General features: G+C 46.5%; 2 protein-coding genes across 4 annotated transcripts; one reads left to right on the top strand and one right to left on the bottom strand.

Annotated features, from left to right (window-relative positions):
• Window positions 1-23: 23 nt before the first annotated feature.
• On the bottom strand, window positions 24-7,990 carry LOC149272577 (solute carrier family 35 member F5-like). Its single transcript, XM_089506937.1, has 13 exons — window positions 7,862-7,990; window positions 6,753-6,896; window positions 6,609-6,671; window positions 6,339-6,420; window positions 5,861-6,051; window positions 5,634-5,715; window positions 4,992-5,079; window positions 4,704-4,768; window positions 3,726-3,830; window positions 2,886-3,045; window positions 868-958; window positions 183-337; window positions 24-99 (listed from the first exon to the last, which is right to left on the bottom strand). Exons 1-13 carry the CDS (start codon window positions 7,976-7,978, stop codon window positions 24-26), a joined length of 1,419 nt encoding a protein of 472 aa, XP_089363063.1. The 5' UTR covers window positions 7,979-7,990.
• A 2,603-nt stretch (window positions 7,991-10,593) lies between these two features.
• Window positions 10,594-17,489, top strand: LOC149272576 (actin-related protein 3-B). 3 transcript variants are annotated; one of them, XM_089506931.1, is made up of 12 exons: window positions 10,594-10,637; window positions 12,373-12,428; window positions 12,653-12,777; window positions 12,871-12,981; window positions 13,364-13,459; window positions 13,834-13,941; window positions 14,177-14,320; window positions 14,609-14,782; window positions 16,262-16,354; window positions 16,442-16,567; window positions 16,652-16,735; window positions 17,394-17,489. In XM_089506931.1, exons 1-12 carry the CDS (start codon window positions 10,594-10,596, stop codon window positions 17,487-17,489), a joined length of 1,257 nt encoding a protein of 418 aa, XP_089363057.1. The 3 variants fall into 3 exon arrangements, with proteins under 3 accessions (XP_089363057.1, XP_089363058.1, XP_089363059.1); XM_089506932.1 differs by lacking the exon at window positions 16,442-16,567; XM_089506933.1 differs by lacking the exons at window positions 16,442-16,567; window positions 16,652-16,735.
• Window positions 17,490-19,038: the final 1,549 nt, after the last annotated feature.

Genomic DNA, 19,038 nt, shown 5'->3' with positions numbered 1-19,038 from the left:
CAGTAAGGGTTTCTGTACCTGCACTATTGGCTCGATCCTCCCTCCTCGGAGACGCTGCTCAAGGGTATCAAACTCTCACTCTGCTCCGTGTCTTCGCTCCTAAAAGCAGTAGAGAAAGAGTGGCATTTATGGGCTTGGGCAGCGCGCACCAGAGAAGAAAATACATTTCTCCTGGAATTTACCTTGAAATCCGATGCTTTCGGCAAATGAAGGCAAAAATCCTTCGTATCCCCACCATGACGGGATCCCAGTTATTGTAATGGCACAGGAGAGTTACAACAAAGAATGATACAAAGACAGGGACAGCCCCAGCAAAAAACACCCAAGAGAAGCGGACCTAGCAGAGACAATAAAAATAAAGAAATACAGCAATACCTAGGGATGACATCAAGAAATGATTCATTAAAAACATAACTATTTTCTGTGTCGAGGCTTCGGTCCCGACCTTCACTCGTGGCAGAGATGCCTCCCCTACCTAGAGCTAAGCGGCGGACCCAGATAAAAGCTCTCGTCATGTCGCATCTGTATCAGCAAACACAACCAATTCATCCCCAGGGGACACGAATCTCAGCGGATGATCACAGATAAAATCCCTTCCCTGCGTGATTTGCTTATGTCAGTGTTGTTATTCCGCGCCTTTGCTGGGATGCAGAAAGCTCGACTGAACGGCCATAAAATCCCAGCCAATTTACATAAGGAAGCTGTTAAAAACAGCAAATGGTCGGCAATAAATTGCAACAATATGGGCTACACCGCAATTAAAGATGTGTTCACAGAATGTAAGTTTTGGGAAAAACAAGAAAAGAAAACGTACTAATTTAAGCAGAAAAGCGGTTAGGACACAGCGCTGCTCTCATCATGATTTACCTTCTGCATGCACATGTCAGCAATGATGGACAGAGGGATTGTTAGGCTCAGGGCCAGCGTCCCGATGAGAGAGGAGGTCAGGAAGCATCCCCTGGAAAGAAAAGATTACACGGACAGCCTAAATCTAGCAAAACAACCAAATGGGTGAATTTGAGAGAGTCCAGGAGCACTGGAAGACATGAAGAGAAATCATTAAGGAAAATACCGTATTTGCTCGATTATAAGACGAGGTTTTTTTCAGAGCAAATGCTCTGAAAAATACCCCTCGTCTTCTAATCGGGGTCGTCTTCTAATCAGACCTCAAATAGAGTCTGATTAGGAGACTAAGATCCAGATCCCCCGCACCGCTGCAGGGGACCTGGATCCTCCTGTCCCCCCCCCCACTTACCGGTGCTTCCTGCTGTATTGCCGGGGCAGCGGGTTGACGTCTACGCGATCCGCATAGACAACGTCCGCTGCAGCCGGAAGGAGGTGTGGCTAGCAGCGGGGGTTGTCTGCGTCCGTCGCGGATACCTTCCCCGACTGTCAGAGATCAGAGTTCCCCGCACCGCAGACAAACCCCCGCTGCCAACTCCGCCTCCTTCCGGCTGCAGCGGAAGGAGACGTCAACCCGCTGCCCCGGCTATACAGCAGGAAATTGGAAGCACCGGTAAGTGTGTGTGTGTTAAATGGGGGCATAGGGCATTTCTGGAATGCCTTATACCCCTATATGCCACTCTGGCACTTAGGGGGTTAAAAGGCATATTATGGGGCAGAGTGGCATATAGGGAGGTATAAGGCATTTCAGGAGGCAGAGTGGCGTTAAGGGGGCATTTAATAGAGCACTCTGCCTCCTGAAATGCCTTATACCTCCCTATATGCCACTCTGCCCCATAATATGCCTTTTAACCCCCTAAATGCCAGAGTGGCATATAGGGGTATAAGGCATTTCTGGAGGCAGAGTGCTCTATACAATGCCTTTTAACTCCCTTAATGCCACTCTGCCTCCTGGAATGCCTTATACCTCCCTATATGCCACTCTGCCCCACAATATGCATTTTAACCCCCTAAATGCCAGAATGGGATATAGGGGTATAAGGCATTTCTGGAGGCAGAGTGGCACATAGGGGATCAAAAGGCATACCATGGGGCACAGTGGCATATAGAGGGTTAAAAGGCATATCATGGGCCACAGTGCCATATTGGTGTGGCAAGCCTGGGGGCAGATGTGCGAAACTGGGGGACAGGTTGGAAAATACAAGGAAATAAAAACAAAAAAAATATTTTTCTCAATCATAGCTTTTATTTAAAAAAAATAGTTTACATGAATTAACATTTACTGGTAAAACTTTTTTCCTTTAGGGTCGTCTTATATTCAGGCTTTTTCTTTTTTTCCTAAGTTAATATTCAGATTTTGGGGGGTCGTCTTATAATCAGGGTCGTCTTATAATCGAGCAAATATGGTACTTAAGCCACAGTCAATGCACGAAGTGCCTAAAATGTGCCCTGTACCAAACAGTTTGCTTCATATGGCTGGAAATTCGTGGTGGTCTGGCACCACTCGGTGCTCACAACCAGTACTGCGCCACTTCTCGCTCACACAATACGTTATCTACCCTTTTGTGTGCTTTAGAAAGCAATGGGGGCGCGGCTGAGATCCGCGGGGCATTCCCTCCATTAGCAGTGGCAACAAGAGCTATTCTGACCAAGATACTGGTATGTGGCCCAGAGGCGTGTCACTGATCTCAAGGGACAGCAATAGCCAGAATACCTTAAAGTATCGGTGAGACATTATTCCTCCCCGTTAAGTTACCTCTTCCCTATTGCTGAGTTTCTGGTTGGTTCAGGCAGTTTTGATCAGGGTGCTGGAGGGGAACGGGAGAACTTCAGCACACAAAAGTAATTAGAAAATGCCAGTTCTGCCACAGACCTCAGAGGAGTGAACAGACAGGGCAGCAGCAGCTACTGGTGAATTGTGCTAAGCTTTCAGCACTCCGTAGACAATAACACCGCGGTCACGTCAGGTCTCAGCTACTCACCATAACCAGAGGAACTCTGAGAGAACGGTCCCCACGAGCCCGTTAATCACCAGGTACATCCATACCAGCTTACTGGGGAACTCGAAGGCTTCAAAGCCCGTGTAGTGCAGAAGGAAAAAGCCCGGCCACAGAAGCAAGAGGTTAAAGAGTCCCACGAATCCTGGGAGACGGAGACGTGTTAGAAGCCAAATCACTGCGTCCCAAGTGCACTCATTTCATGTACATCATCTATAGACAGAGTGATAAATATATAGAACTGCGACGGACTATTTCCGGAAAAAGGGATACTCTGGTTTAATTCAGCACCACGTCAGTATTCCAAACAGAACCCTCTACGACAACCCAAACCCACCCAGGGTACTGGCCTCGAAACACTCCTCTCATGCAGGACACGTCAGAGGTCCACGCTTAAACATACCTGAAACCTAAAGACATGTGAAGCTCCCGTCACACGGTGATTATCGCTACCATTATATAGCGCAATGTATACGGATATAAGAAGCTGGTGTAATGAGAAATTTCCACGCAATGTTTTGGGAAGACGATGTCACGTATATAAGTGTAAATGTTATTGATTCTACAGCATCTACGGGGGCTTCATAAATACACGCAATGTAATGGCTTCACCTTCATTCCTCCCGCTTCCATCACAGGGAGATTTTGGAAGTCGGGGTAGGATGGACCCCGCGGGATGGACCCAGGGCTGGTTACAGTTACGTGCCGCGTATTAAGACATTTCTTCTCACAAACTCCAGGATTAACATTATTATTATTATTAATTGTTTTATATAGCGCCATCAAATTCGGCAATCACCAGCTTAAAATCCACACACTACTCACCAAAAAACATGGGTATATCCAGCTTATCCTCCCGGTCAACTTTACGCTTTATCATGACTATGTAGACAGCGTAAAGCATCGCGCCGACCAGTGACCAGAGGCAACCTGAGAGAGACAAACCCAGGCTTAAGTACTGGAGCTGGGGGGACCACCATCATTATTTCTCACTAATAAAACCTTTTCTCTTAGGCCTGGAGTCTTAGGCCCCCCCCCCCCCCCATCACGAAAACACAGCAAAGCCCAGAAGAACGGAAAAATAAGGGCAAAAATGAGCTCTTCCAGCGCTGTCTACGAGAAACAGAGTTAATGCTGAAAAAATCCCTGAGGCATACGAGGGCCACGTCTGAAGAAGCATGGGAACTAAGACCGGGTAACTTGAGAATGGACACTTGATCAACGCCTCTGACATGGCTTCCAGTGGCCTAATGTGTTTGCCGTCAGACCCACGTCTGGAACACCCTATCCTCTGATTATCTATCGAAAGACCTTTGAATGCAGGGAGCAGAAGGCGCGTCCGACAGAAGCAGCAACCAAACCTTTACCCGGTTGATCAGGTAGGATGCCAAGGATGGGAAAGGGGTCCAGGGCAGCTTGTTGAAGAGCGACACATCAGGGTTTTGCTTTCTAGAGGACTAACTTTGACTAAAGGAGAAATAGAGAATAAAACTCTACTTTCTGAGTCCATAGGACCCAACCTGTCCCAGTGAGAGTCTTGTGAGCGGTCAGGGGTTAAAACCCCAGCCAGGAGCAGAAATGGTATCTTGGTATCTCTCTCTTGTCCTGACTCTATTGATACCGAGGATATAACCCACTTGTCCTACACTGACCGCCAAACATTCAAGATGGTGGTAGAAATTTACTGTAACTGAATTCCCACATCTTATTTCTGTACCTAGACCTGAAGCCTGACCCTACCCCTGAGCCCACCTCTCCATGGCCCAGACCCCAACAGGAAACGCACGGTTGCTGAAGGATTACCAATAGTATCTTTTCCAGCAGATTTCTCGGATCCCGACAAACTAACAAGGACCACGCCGCCAATGCTGCAAACAAGGGGAATTGGTTAAAATATGTAGCGGGTGAAATATAATTTTACGACGCAAACTATAATGAGCCAAACATACAGAATAGCGTCATCATCATCATTGTCGTCATCATCAGCATAAAAAGCCTGGAAGACCTATTTAAAATGCTGCGATGTATTGAATATTTCAAACAAACAGCTGAGCGGTAATAAATAAAAGCATTTTAAACTCCAGCTCCCACCTCAGAACAACAGCCAGTAACTTGGACAGAGTGAATCGGTCGCCGCTGCTACTCGGGAACACAGAGGACAAGATCAAGGTAAATAAACCTGAAAAAGTTAGAAAACAGTGGAAGAACCACCATACATAAAGAGGAGTAAACAGAGAAAATGCCCCAAACGCCCCGATTTTGTAGAAAAAAAAATTAAATATGGAAACTTGCTGTAATTTAATCTTTAGAGGCACTTCAAAACAACAAAACTGGCCCCTCTGCTCTGATTCCGTGCACGCCCTTCTCAATCAACCCTTCCGCTCTGATTCTGGTGGGTGCACTGACCAAGCTCCATCCCATGCCCCAGTACATGCCCCCTGCCCCGATACAGGCACATTCTTCACCAATCCATCCCCCACTCTGGTATTGGTGCCTACCCTGACCAAGCTCAGCCCTTTGCTCTAATACCAGCATATATTACAAACATGCACCCACCAAACATAACCCCCCAAACGGATAGCAACGTATAACCTGATCAAAGCACCCCTATGATCCATGTCCGCTTCAAAGGGAATATATTTAATTGAAAATCAAATTGTATTCCCTTTTCCCCACATTTTTGGATGATGAAGAGCAGGACCATCCATGAGTTGTGTCGCTGTAAATAGTTACCGGATGTGGAGGAAATGATGTTAACTATCGCAACCTGTGTGTCAGAAAGCGCCTCTTGGTAAGAGTAATTTGCCAAGAACCACTGAAAAAACAAAACAAAAAGAAAACAAAAGAAATCAATAGAAGAATTCCAACTGTGGGTAAAGGATCCTATTAACGGGGCGCAGCCAGTGTGGGGCAGAGAGGACCCCCTATACCCACATGCTTAAGAAATAAATGACACTCACCACAAAGCAGAAAAAGAAGCTGATCTTCGCCACCTGGCAGACCGACAGCTTACTGACTGATCTCAGCATAGACTCGGTATCCCGAACAGGACCATGAGGCATGCGCGATAACTTGGCTTCCACAGCCTGACTGGAAGGAAGCTGCCGGACCTCCATTAGATTGCTAAATCTAACCCGCGGCTTTTTGGAGGCTGGAAAAAAACAAAACGTTTTAATAAACAGCAGAAGTGGCATCAGCTCCTCTATCCCATGAAAGGGAAACGTCTCTTAAAGGTACATGAAGACCCAAACCTTTTCATTAGTCATACGATACTTTTTTCTATTTGTCTAGTCATACGATGCAGAGAATATTCTTATTTAAAACAAACCAGCTGAAACGTTCCTTCGACAAGCATGGGATAGAACTGTAATTATGTGAAGAACTGAACTATCCATAATGATAACTGGTAATAACCGTTAAACTTCTACAGTTCCTTACTTTTGTCTGTTTCATTGTTCAGATTCACAACTTTCTCAGTGTGCAAATCATGGAACTTAACAGGAACGTAGAGGGGTTCGCTCTGCATGAACAGAAACCAGAGGACAACATGAGACCCCCAGACAGCATACGATATGAACAGTAAGAGAGTCACAGAGGGAGATATACGTTTGAAATCACAAAGGAAGAGCAGACGATGCCGTTAGGGGGTCGGTGGCCCAGGACACTGTATGAATAGGACACAGGGCCCCGAGCGGACGGAGCTCTTACCAGCGCGTTGGCGAGTGAATGGTCTGTAGTGCACGCCGTGAAATAAGCTTCAGCATCTGTAAACTAAGTCATTTGAGAAACAAGGATTAGCTAACCAAGTAGAACCGTCACTAACCAGCCAGCTAAACACGGAGTCAAACTCACAAAAGCAGGACGTCTCCCGCGCAGGCGTTTGGTACACTGCTGCCTCCATGGACGCCACACGATGAAGCCCAGCAGATACAGGACAAACATTGATGTTTTTGCGAAGGTGCTAAAGAAGGGTTTGTTGTATTCCTGAAATATATACTGAAAGAGACAATAAACCAAGGATAAGGATAAGAAAGAGCAGGGCGACGGCGAATGATCGAGCGAGAACTTACCGGCCAACGGCTTCTGAAACAAACCCATCGTGATCTGTAAACCGGCTTTTAAGCGAATTGAATCCTGGTCTCTATATCTATTTATTTGCTATTTTACTGCAAGAAAGCCGAGGTCTGAGTATTCTGTACTAGTACCTCTACAACTTTATAACTGTGTACCTCTACAACTTTATAACTGTGTACCTCTACAACTTTATAACTGTGTACCTGTACAACTTTATAACTGTGTACCTCTACAACTTTATAACTGTGTACCTCTACAACTTTATAACTGTGTACCTCTACAACTTTATAACTGTGTACCTGTACAACTTTATAACTGTGTACCTCTACAACTTTATAACTGTGTACCTGTACAACTTTATAACTGTGTACCTCTACAACTTTATAACTGTGTACCTGTACAACGTAACTCGTGTTAAGTGTAGGACAGGTAACTGATAAGCGATCTCTTTTCTCCTTATCCCATTCACTACAAAGCCTGTGACCAACTTAGCATGACAAGCACAAAATAGCTTTGTGGGGAGGAATAATCATGTGTGGCAGACAGGAGAGGCAGATAAAAACTCATCAGTGCCGAAGCCTTCAGAGGGAGACACCAGGCCTGACACTCCGCATCTTTAATCTACAATTCTATATGAACCAAATATGACAATTAAAAGACTTTTGACAATTTTGTTGATAATGATCTATGCAGGGAAATAACATTTAATAAAAATTCATTCAGTTCTCGTGATTATGGAGACGCTTCAGACGTTTCTGACTAAACCTTTTCCCAAACGGTTCCGGTTCAGCTGCTGGCTCCAGAATGTTAAAAGCAAAAACACAAAAGGAATGGTGAGAAGCAGCCGGCCGCTTGCCGCAGGACACATTCCCGCTCGCTTTACTCACCGACGTCAGCTCAGAGGATGCCACCCAGATGACATCGACCAGAAGCAGAACGATAATCCCCAGAGTCAGGCGTCTTCTGTGTGAGCTCGAGCTTCCCGGAGCAATCACTCGATTCATAATGAGCGTCCGGACCAAGAGTAACCTAAAAACAGAGCAGGGATCAGGAGCATCAGAACAGGCTCTCCGCGTGCGCTGTAGTAATTACAGAGCATTACTGATAGATGGGGATCCGGCCTCCGGCTCGGGGGGGGGGGGTGAATCGGCCATGAAACGCTCCCAAACAAACCCACAAAAAAAAACAAAAACGTTTACACTTAAGACTGCTTACGGCTGGAAATAAAAAGCATATTCCGTGGCACCGAGGGGTCAGAGCGGGATCATCAGACACATCGCAGACTTCAACGTGAAGCTAGAAACAGGATATTATGATAATGTTATTACATTTTCTTTATATAGCAGATTCTGTAGAGTTTTACAATCAGAGGCGGTAGGATACATTTAAAATCACTCACTATAACTGCTACAAAAGGAGGAAAGGGCCCGGGTCCCGGGAGCTTGGGTCTGAACAATGGTTAGTAATAATTATGGTTAATACACACCTCTCCGGGGCCGGCCCCTGCAGGAATATCTCTGTCTGCACCAGATCAATGTGGGGAAAGCATCTGAAAAAGTTATACGAAAGGTGTTACTGACTGCATTACATCTAATGACTTCAATGAGCAAAACAATGAGGGCTGAGACGGCCCTGTACAGTGTATAGTTAAATGAGTAAGCCGGCCCCTGTACAACGTATAGTTAAATCAGTGAAGGGCCCCTGCATCATGTATAGTTAAATTAGCCAGCAGCCCTGTATTAAGCATAGATAAATCAGCCAGCAGCCCTGTGGAATGTATAGTTTAATTAGTGAGACGGTGTATAATGTGGGGATATTTCTGGGGAGTTACTTCACTGATTACATACAATATTCAATTCCGTAAACACAGCGGTATTTACCCCCCCACCATCCGTGGTGTATAACCCTATAACAGTCCCTCAATGCCCCAGGTACCGACAGGCGAGTGTTACCGAAACCTCTCAGGGGCTCAGTGCACAAAGCCGCTCGGTGTCACACCGGGGCCGGTACCTGAGCCTCAATGACTTCCGGGTTTCTTCCTGACATGAGACCACGCCTACCACAGGAAGTGGCTTACTCATGTCGTCATTGCGTAGCGCACGTATTGCTCTAAACACCAGGAAGTAACGATCTGTAAGCGTCAGCATCTCTGCGTTAGACAGGTTCCCGGGCTGAAACTTACTCAGACGATGGAGGGGACGGGGCGTAAAAGCAAAGCTTGTGATAAAGAAGGACCACAGAACGGGGACTACTGGGAGAGGGGACGCTGCGCAATGAGCGGGGAGAGCTGGGCGTGTTTCGTGCAGGGTGCTGCACCCCATGAGTGGTTTGTGGTAGTGATGAGAGGTTCGGATCAATAAAGTGATTCGGTTGTATAATGCAATGCAATATCATGTCATATGCGTTACAAACCGATGTATTGTAGTCATGTAATATGTGTCTATAACAATCATATTCGGGCTGCTGAAAGTTAGGTGAGATGTGGGTTAATCTAGGGGCAGTTACGGTTAGTGAGGTCTTTAAGGTTAATTTAATGGTGAAGACTGAGGAATTAATTTAGTAAGGTTTAACTTAAGGTGCGGTAAGGGGTGTAAACTACCGGTAACTCTAGAGCTGTTCTGAACGGTTCTTTGAGTCTGTGAACTGGTGACTTAAAACTGCTCTGAACGGTTCTTTGAGTCTGTGAACTGGTGAGCTGTAACCTGGTCTGTGTGCTGTGCAGATAACTCACTCTAGGGGTGCAGTTAACTGTTACAGAGGAGTTGTTCAGTCTACTGAACTGATTCATCCGGTTCATTGAAACGAATCGGCTCAAAAGAACGATTCGTTCATTCACTGGACATCGCTAGTCGTGGGGCAGATTCCAATGGCCCCGACCAACTGGGATAACGCTGCGCAAACAGGAGGGAGGCAACGTTTACACAATAAAAACCGATTCAAGGTTCCTACCAAATGAGCAGGTTGTGGTTGCTATGGAAATATCATTATTAACCTCTACATCTTCTGCTGGGTAGCTGTTCAGCCTATGTACCACCCTCTTAATAAAGCAAACCTTCCTTACATCTAATACTACATTGTGACTAACCCTCTATACATTATACAGGGGCTGGTCACTGATTTAAGTATACATTATAAAGGGTTCCCGGCTCGCCGATTTATCTATACATTATACAAGGGCTGGCTCACTTATTTAAGTATACATTATACAGGTAAGGCCCAGCTCTTTTCTGGCTCATGCTGTATAGCGAGGCCTGGGAGGAGGCAGAGCCTCTGTCGCCTTCGTTCAGGTAGTCTCGGTGTATATAAAGCCCGCTTTCTGTCACGCCCTTTCCTTCGTCTTCTCTTTTATCGCTAGTACCTGGCGTTCTGCTCTGATAGGGTATAATTCTATTTTTTCAATATGATTGGTTGCTGCTGCTTAGAAGCCTTTATGTGATTTGATGCCACGCCCATGTCTCTTACTTGTGATTTGCCGCTTCTATCTTGTCCTTCCTTTGATTGGCTGTCTCGTGGATGTACCGTCATATGATTGGCTGCCTGTCACCGGGCTCTTCCTCTCCGTTACACTTGGCGGCCATCTTGCTGTCAGTCTGTGCGGAAGCCGCTCCTGTGTTCGGTCATGGCGGCACGGCTCCCGGCCTGTGTGGTGGACTGTGGAACCGGGTGAGGAGTGGGGACGGCTATAATGACCGAGAATGTTCTGTGGAGGTCCATTGGGGAGGGGCACTTTTCAGTGTCCAAAATAGGGGTGTGTCTAGTGCAGAGGTGTTATGGGTTGGGGCCCATGTTTGTTTTAGGGCGAGCCGGGGTGGGGATATGGCGGGGTGCCTGCCGGTGTGTTCTGGGGCGTAACTGACAGCGGGGTCCGTGCTGCCGTGTGTTGGGCTGCACGCTCTGGGGGCAGAGATTTTCTCGGGGTTTTGGGGACCCCCACAATGAGGCACCCCGGTAATCCTCCCGTTGGGGATAAATGCCTGCTGCAGGTACAGGTGATTTGCCTCTTGGCCCGTAGTCTGTGGCAGGCATTGACTCCACGCTTTAGTCTTTGCCTCACGCCAGGTTGGGTTCTCGGGGGGCCGGGCGTGATGGGTGGCCACCACTTGCGCCCTGTCCCCTGGTTCTGGGGTGGAGGGTTGCTGCGGAGGGAATGGGGAAGTTTGGCTGCCGCCTGATTGATTGCTTGTTTTTTGCAGCCACTTCCTGGTTTTTTTATTATTTTTTTTTTTTTTTTGTCTTTTCCTTATATGGAATTTTTCTGCCCTGAATCAGCGGCCGGACCCGTCTCTGCTTGTCTCGTACGTGTTTCCAGATCCCCATCCCGTGGCAGCTGTAACCCCTGTGATTAGACGGTGGCGTGTTGTACAGCACCGCAGTATGTGTGGGTGCTATAAGAATGACTGTGTGGCCTGCGTATAAATGAATGTGTTTCGGGCCTCGGCCGCTGGTATTTATGCCATTTCCTGCACGGCTCAATGACTCACGCTCAGCAGTTCCTGAATTCACCGCAGCTCTGAGGGTAATTTAACCCCGGAACGCTGTAACAGCGTATTAACCCCTGAAGTACCGCACTTATCCCCAAACCTGCCCACAGCCCTCGAATAACGCAGGGCTGGGCACCTCGGATACCGCGTTATCATTTCCAAGAAAATAAACATGAGGAGGTCGCCGCCGCGGGGGGCGCCGCCAGTCCCGATACTACGCGCTTCTATAATTATTTCTGTTTTGTGTAATTCTTTCCAGCAGTTGATGGGTTAAAATATTGGCCCAGAAGAAAAGTGACCATTTAGCGCTGGTTTTTGACATATTTATATCCGTGTTCTTTGTGGGGGGTTTTGAGCAGATGTTCTGATCCCCCACCTTTATAGTACTTTACTGAGAGGGTAGATACATGGAACAGCTTCCCAGCAAAAGCGTTAATAGGTAATACGGTAAGGAAATGTAAATGCGTGGGGCAAGCCAGGAATCTGGTTGTTAATGTCTCCTGAACGAATGCATTATCAGACGTTCCTCCAATGCAAGTTTGGGCAGGAGAGCCCCCTCCCGAAATCTGCCCTGGGGTATGTTTAGTGCTTGAGCTACCAATCGGACAGGAGTTTGTCCTCCGTGCTGCTCTCGTATACCGGCTGCAGGAATTGGAATCGGTGCCGGCCGGACCCGTGAAGGCGTTCGCAGAAAGCTGTGGTTGGACTGACCGGACGACACTAAATGAAATGGACGCTTTATGGTGCTTTTTATTAACATTGCCCAAGATGATGGCAGAATTGCTTTTGACCCCGCTGGACACGGAGACGAAGGCGCCGACCTCCTCGTTGCGTGTGTTTGCCGTGATCGGTGTGTAATGCTGTGTTAGTGTTAGCTGCGTACCCCACTAATATATGGGTGTTTTCACTGCTTTCAGATATACGAAACTTGGATATGCCGGAAATACTGAACCTCAGTTTATCATCCCGTCATGTAAGTATTTCTGTGAGATTAATGCCCCAGCGGGCAGATTGTGGCGGCTGGCGGGCTGGCACTCTTTCCAAGTGATCCACAGAAGGAAATGCTCTCTAACGTTGCTGTGGTGGTCCACACTAGCTCGTTACGCATACGAGGACGTTTCCCCCGTTGGTGTTCCGCGTTCTTCCTGCGGCCGTTACAGGTGGTCCTGACGAGAACTAAATGCTGTTCCTCCGCAGGCATCGCCATCAAGGAGTCGGCCAAGGTTGGAGACCAAGCTCAGAGGCGTCTGATGAAAGGGGTGGACGACCTTGACTTCTTTATTGGGGACGAAGCTATTGATAAACCGACATATGCTACTAAGGTACCAGTGTTTTGCGCGTATTTATAGCCTTGTGCCAAGTGCTACCTCCCCGCCAGCCTCCTTTAACACTATGCATACTCTTATCTATGCTAGTGGCCCATTCGTCATGGAATCGTGGAAGATTGGGACCTGATGGAGAGGTTTATGGAGCAAGTTATCTTTAAGTACCTTCGTGCAGAGCCTGAGGATCATTACTTTCTCCTGGTGGGTGCTGCCTCTAACATTTCCATTTATCTTCCATTTATAGGAATTATGATTTATATTCTTAGAATTGAGCGAAGGAGGCCGTGGCGCTGTAAGATGTCATGGTGGCTCACAGAATATTTAAAGCAGCAGAGATGTCTGTCTTGTCGCGTCGCACATGGGTTAATTCTGTAAACCGAGTTCATTGTATGTAGAACGTGTGCCTGTAAGCAGAAGAGATAAATAGAAAAGACAGGATTAAAATGCACAAAATGTTATATTTTGACAGTTCCTTTTATTGTTGCTAATAGTAACCTTATTACCTATTATGATTTGAGGACCAGGCTGTCTCTGGATCTTGAGCAGGTTTGCAATTATCTAACTTACTGTTTTTCTTCCCCAGACTGAGCCTCCATTAAATACGCCGGAAAGCAGAGAATACACAGCGGAAATCATGTTTGAGTCTTTTAACGTTCCAGGCCTGTACATTGCGGTTCAGGTCAGTGATGACGATCCACTCGGTTTGTGTTTTCATTTAGGTTAAATGTGAAAATAATGTGGCTTTTTCTCGGACAGACTTCATGCATTGTGTAGAGATTTCTGTGAGAGAGTAGTCTGGTTTTTATACTGAGATGCGGGCTGTCACCCCACTGACATCGACAGAGCTGCGAGAGTGCGTGTGTGTCTGGTTCGAGAGAGAGTGAGTGTGTGTCTGGTTCGAGAGCACCAACCTCGCACAACTTGAAGAATTTTTAGCAAGTGTTCTGTTCCCTAAATAAACCAACGTAATGGTGTTTCTGTATGAAAATAAGCAATATGTGTAAGAAAGGGGCTTAAATGAGCTGTGTGGGTTTTTTCCCCTTTTTTACCCAGGCTGTACTTGCGCTTGCTGCATCGTGGACTTCCCGACAGGTGGGGGAGCGCACGCTGACCGGCACGGTCATAGACAGCGGGGATGGTGTCACTCACGTCATACCTGTGGTACGTAAATTGCCTTTGAGCCAGTCTTCCACTCACACAAGACCTCAAACCCAACTTCCAATCCCTCCCATATCACGTCATAGACTGCACTCCCCGCATTTTTCCCAATATTCAATGTAGCGTCTAATCCGTGAAAAGACTTCAGCTGCTGCCGGACAGAAATTGGCAGACCCTTCAGGGGGGATTCGTTTCCTTTGTGTTCTCCAGGTTAAGGTTCTCACCTCTGTCTTTGCAGGCTGAGGGATATGTTATCGGGAGCTGCATTAAACACATTCCCATTGCTGGCCGGGACATTACTTACTTCATTCAACAACTACTCAGGGACAGGGAGGTGGGAATCCCTCCTGAGCAGTCCCTCGAAACAGCCAAGGCCGTGAAGGTAAGGGGGTGACACCAGGAGCAGGTAATGCTGGAATGGACAGTGCGCTAGGAAACTGTCGTAAGGACATGGAACCTGATCATGCATAGATTTGTACTTCTTGCTAAGGGGCTTGTGGACCACCAAGAGCATATTTGCCGACCCATATTTGGCTCTGAGTTAACTGAATGGGGTTGGGGGTCTGACAAACGGTAGACCCCAAATGGGTGACACCCTATCCAGGGCAAGCTGTGGGAAGAATGTTAATATTCTTCTATCTCTGGCTTTGACGGCCTTTCTTGCCTGCAGGAACGCTTTAGTTATGTCTGCCCCGACCTAGTGAAAGAATTCAGCAAGTACGACACGGACGGCACCAAGTGGATCAAGCAGTACACAGGGGTGAACGCCGTCTCTAAGAAGGAGTTCAGCATTGATGTTGGTTACGAGAGGTTTTTGGGTCCGGAGATCTTTTTTCACCCAGAGGTAAGTCTTGTATACGGTGCTTTGAAAAAATATTTGCCCCTTTCCCAATTTCTTCTATTTCTGCATATTTTAATATAAAGCAAAGATAATCCTAGTAAACACAAAATGCACTTTTAAAAAAAATAATTTCATATATATGTATGTTATGTGTGTGTATGGGGGGGGGCTTCCCAACCCTACCTGGGCCTATGTGAAAAACCTCCACTCATCCAGGAGATCACAAAAGAACCCAGACTAACCTGTAAAGAACCGCAGGTCTCACTTGCTTCAGTCGTGTTCACAATTCCACAATGAGAGAGACTGCAAAAAAATGGCATTCATGGGAGAGATGCAAGGTGAAAACCGCAAAGAATCGCCTCGCATTGGCCAAAAAAAACATTTTGATGACCTTTATGCGATAATACATTCTGGGGACTAAAAAGCGGAACGTTTGTCCCGGTACACCTCGTTTAAAGCTAAAGCATTTCATAAAAATATACCAACAGTCAAACACGGAGGTGGTCTGGGGCTGCTTCAGAGAATTGCGATAACTGATGGAACCACAAGTTCTCTCTCTACCGGAAAATCCTAAAGGACAATGTCCAGCCATTAGCTCGTAAGCCAAAGTGCAAGCGCAGCTCTTATGCAGAAGGTCAATGATCCAAAACGCACAAGCGGTTCCACCTCTGTACGTCTATGCAGAAAATGAAGCTTTTGGTGGCCGAGTCCTTCCAGTATCCCAAAGGGACCTTAAGGAAGGCTGTTGAAGTGCAAAAACCCCTCCAATGTGGCTGAAGTAAAACAATTTGACCAAGAAGAGCAGTCAAGATTCCTTCACAGCCACTTATCTAACATTAGGTTGTATTCGTTGCCGCCAAGGCTGGCGCAACCAGTTATGTTTAGGGGCATTATAGGGGGATCTGAAACATTTAAATGTAGCAAATAAGCAAATCTAAAAAAATAAAGAAACCTTGAAGACGGTAAATACTTTCTCACAGCACTCGAAATGTAAATAAGGTCTTGTCGTCAGATGTGTCGGGCTGTAAAGAAGTCTCTGATGGCCTCCGGGATGGAATCGTGATTAAAATATAGTTATCTTACCCCAATCGCATATGGTGTCTCCAGATGTGAACTGCTGCCTTGAGAACCTGATGAGGGGGCACTGTTCACTCCTGATTTCTTCTTTAGCAAATGTCGCTGCTATAAGTTGATTTCTGTCTTAGTGACGGACAAGCAGATGGGAAATTGACTTGTGACCTTCCCCCAACCAGCTATGGCCACAAAGTATCTTCTGCTTATTATCGAGTGACTTTATAAGTGCGCGTAAATGTAATCCACCTGTCTGCGCCTATGTGCTAAATCCAGCATCAACTGAAAATCCTGTTAATAAAATGCTACATTTTGTGCAAATGTTACTCAATTGAAAATATTTAGGTTTCTGCTTCCAGTAAGTTCCTGTACAAATCTTTTAACACATGGTGTCAATTATTTATTTTTTAGTTTGCCAATCCAGACTTTACCCAGCCTATCTCTGAAGTTGTGGATGAGGTTATCCAGAACTGCCCCATCGATGTCCGTCGGCCTCTCTATAAGGTATGTGGAGAGCTTTGCCTGCAGCAGCCGCCGGAGAATCATGCAGGTTCCTAGTCAGAAAGGCCTCACATGTTTCTTCCTTCACAGAATATTGTACTTTCTGGAGGGTCGACCATGTTCCGTGACTTTGGGCGCCGTTTGCAGAGAGATTTAAAGAGGACGGTAGATGCCAGACTGAAGCTTAGTGAAGAGCTGAGTGGAGGACACCTGAAGGTGAGTGTTCTGGGTCCTGTTCCCAAACAGCTGAACGCCCCTCTTTAAGGCTGTGATGGATTTATGTGTTTTTTCTCTTTGTAGCCAAAGCCAATCGACGTTCAGGTTATTACCCACCACATGCAGAGATACGCTGTGTGGTTTGGAGGCTCTATGTTGGCATCCACGGTAAGTTAATAACCTGAGTGAAGGCTGAGTTTTTTTTGTTTGGTGTTCCTGCTACAAGTCCTGTGCAATTATTTAAGAGACACCCCAGCCGTTAGATGTCCTTTAATGTATATCGTATTGTAAGCAGCACCCATATAGCATACCTTTTTGTTCTGCATCCATGCAGCATGTATTTGGCGCTTCTCGCTGCCCCCGGCTTGCAGGAGGTGAATTTGGCCAAACATATTGCCTGCTTAGCAGTGCACATGGCGACAGTGCTGGTTTACACGAGATTTACAGGTGTCTGAGACACCCTTCTTATGCACAAACCTTACTCTGGTATGCGTTCTGCATTGGTGGTCTGTATGGGGCATCTGACTGTCGCTTCAGACTCTCCATTAACTTCTTTGCCGTAGAGTCCCATGAAGCTCAAGACAACTGTAAAGATACCTTTTGTGTAATGTAGCGCCACTGCCAATCGCCATCCTTTACATCTGAACCAAAGATTTTGTCCGAAGAATGTAGATTTCTGCCAGGAAAAATCCTCTGGTCCCTGTCATTGCATGTGGCCAGTGCCTTAGTGTATCTGTTGATTTCCATGCTGGAGACTCGCGATGCCTCGATGATGCTGTGTTTGGTATGACCATCGCTTGGGTTCACAGGGTTTTTTGTGTTTTAGCCTGAATTTTACCAAGTGTGCCACACAAAGAAGGACTATGAAGAGATCGGGCCCAGCATCTGTCGTCACAACCCGGTGTTTGGGGTCATGTCATAAGCAGCTGCATCAAGGGCTGTCCGATTTCCACACGATTGGGGAGCTTGAGGTCATGATTTTGCTTAAAGCGCTCCCTGTCTGAGGGGCCTGAAGTGCAGAGCACAGACCCCAGAAGGACACACTTCATACCCCTCTGACTTAACCCTGTGTCTAAGTATCGCCCCCCCATTGAATGAATAAAGTAGTACAGTGGGCTTGCCTTCTTTCTGTGCTCTGTTTTCTGCTGCTGGGCTTAGTCTTCAGCCTTCTGAACATATATTGTGCATGTGTGAGTTTGGCAGAGCTGTGTGTTACATGTGAATACATGTCGTGCTCTACAAGCGGACAGATGAGTGCGCTCGGAATATGGTACACATGAAGGCCAGGATTAGATTGCTGGCTTTTGAACGGTTGTCTCGGGACCAATGTGCAGCTTTTGTTTTCTCCTCAAGCCCCAGCAGTGGCTCCAGAACTCGATGCTCTCTCTATCCTCATCTCTTCTGCTTCTGCTTTCTCCAGACTCGGAACTCTGGTTATTCATATTTGTTTTAAGAATGATTGGGATCTGCAGTTTTGGTCATTTTTGAATAAAGTAATTGGCTAAAGTTTTATTTGTGAAGCCTAAAATATTGCAATAAAGACCTAAATCTTTGTACATGTGCGCTTTGCTGTCTTTGTATTTCTTCCAAGATATAGGTTATTTTTGGCTAATAGGTGAATACTCGGAGACGCCATATTCTCTATGGGGCTCTCTTTCCTCTCAGGCTGGACTCGTTGGGCCTTGAAACCTGATCGATCACATCTATCATTTTCCTTCTCGAGCAAGTCTTTGAAGGCTGGCCTCTCGTTATATTAAGGAATGGCTCGGTTGCCCCATTCTTTTCCCATGGATTGGACATTAAAGGAACACTCCAGTCATCATACCAGTTTTAATGCATGTGATAGCTGCGTGGCCCCTTACAGATTTCCGCAGTATCCCCCATATGCATTTGCCCCCCACTCCCACCTTTTTTTTCTTGCAGGAGATCTGTTCAGATGCATGGAAAGCACTCCCAATGATTTCTGCCCCAGGCAGCTCTCCTTTGGTAGTCCCCAGGGTCAGTCGTGTCTTCTTGCACCTCAGACAGCGGTGGTAGAAACCTGCCTTGTGGGCTTCTATCGGTCTACCGTATACCTGTTATATGTGATAAATGACAGTAGGATGACCGCATCAGCCATGCTTTCCATGATGTGTTATATTTGTATGTTGCATGGCAGGTAAAGTGATGCAGAAATTATAAACTAATGGAATGGGCTCAGTTGCCCAGCAAAGTTGTGCCCTAAATTATCCACCGACCACATAAAAAGCTCTTCAGCAGCAAACCCATAATGAGCCAAGTGTTGTTGTGCCGACAAGAAGTTACTTGATTTGGGGATAATTTCTACACCCGGGCAGGAGTTCTGAGCCTTTTCACTAAACTTGCTGGTGAATGAAAACATTACTAAACTCCTTTACTGTGCTTCCCTGTGCCAGATGCCCCCATCGATCACCCCTAGTTACCATTCTTGTGGGCAGTAGGTGTAATGATAT

Source organism: Sceloporus occidentalis, unplaced genomic scaffold, assembly GCF_023333645.1.
Source record: "Sceloporus occidentalis isolate IW3139 unplaced genomic scaffold, rSceOcc1.0.p SCAF_439, whole genome shotgun sequence".
NCBI lineage: Eukaryota > Metazoa > Chordata > Lepidosauria > Squamata > Phrynosomatidae > Sceloporus > Sceloporus occidentalis.
This window is presented reverse-complemented; position numbering and strand designations above follow the sequence as displayed.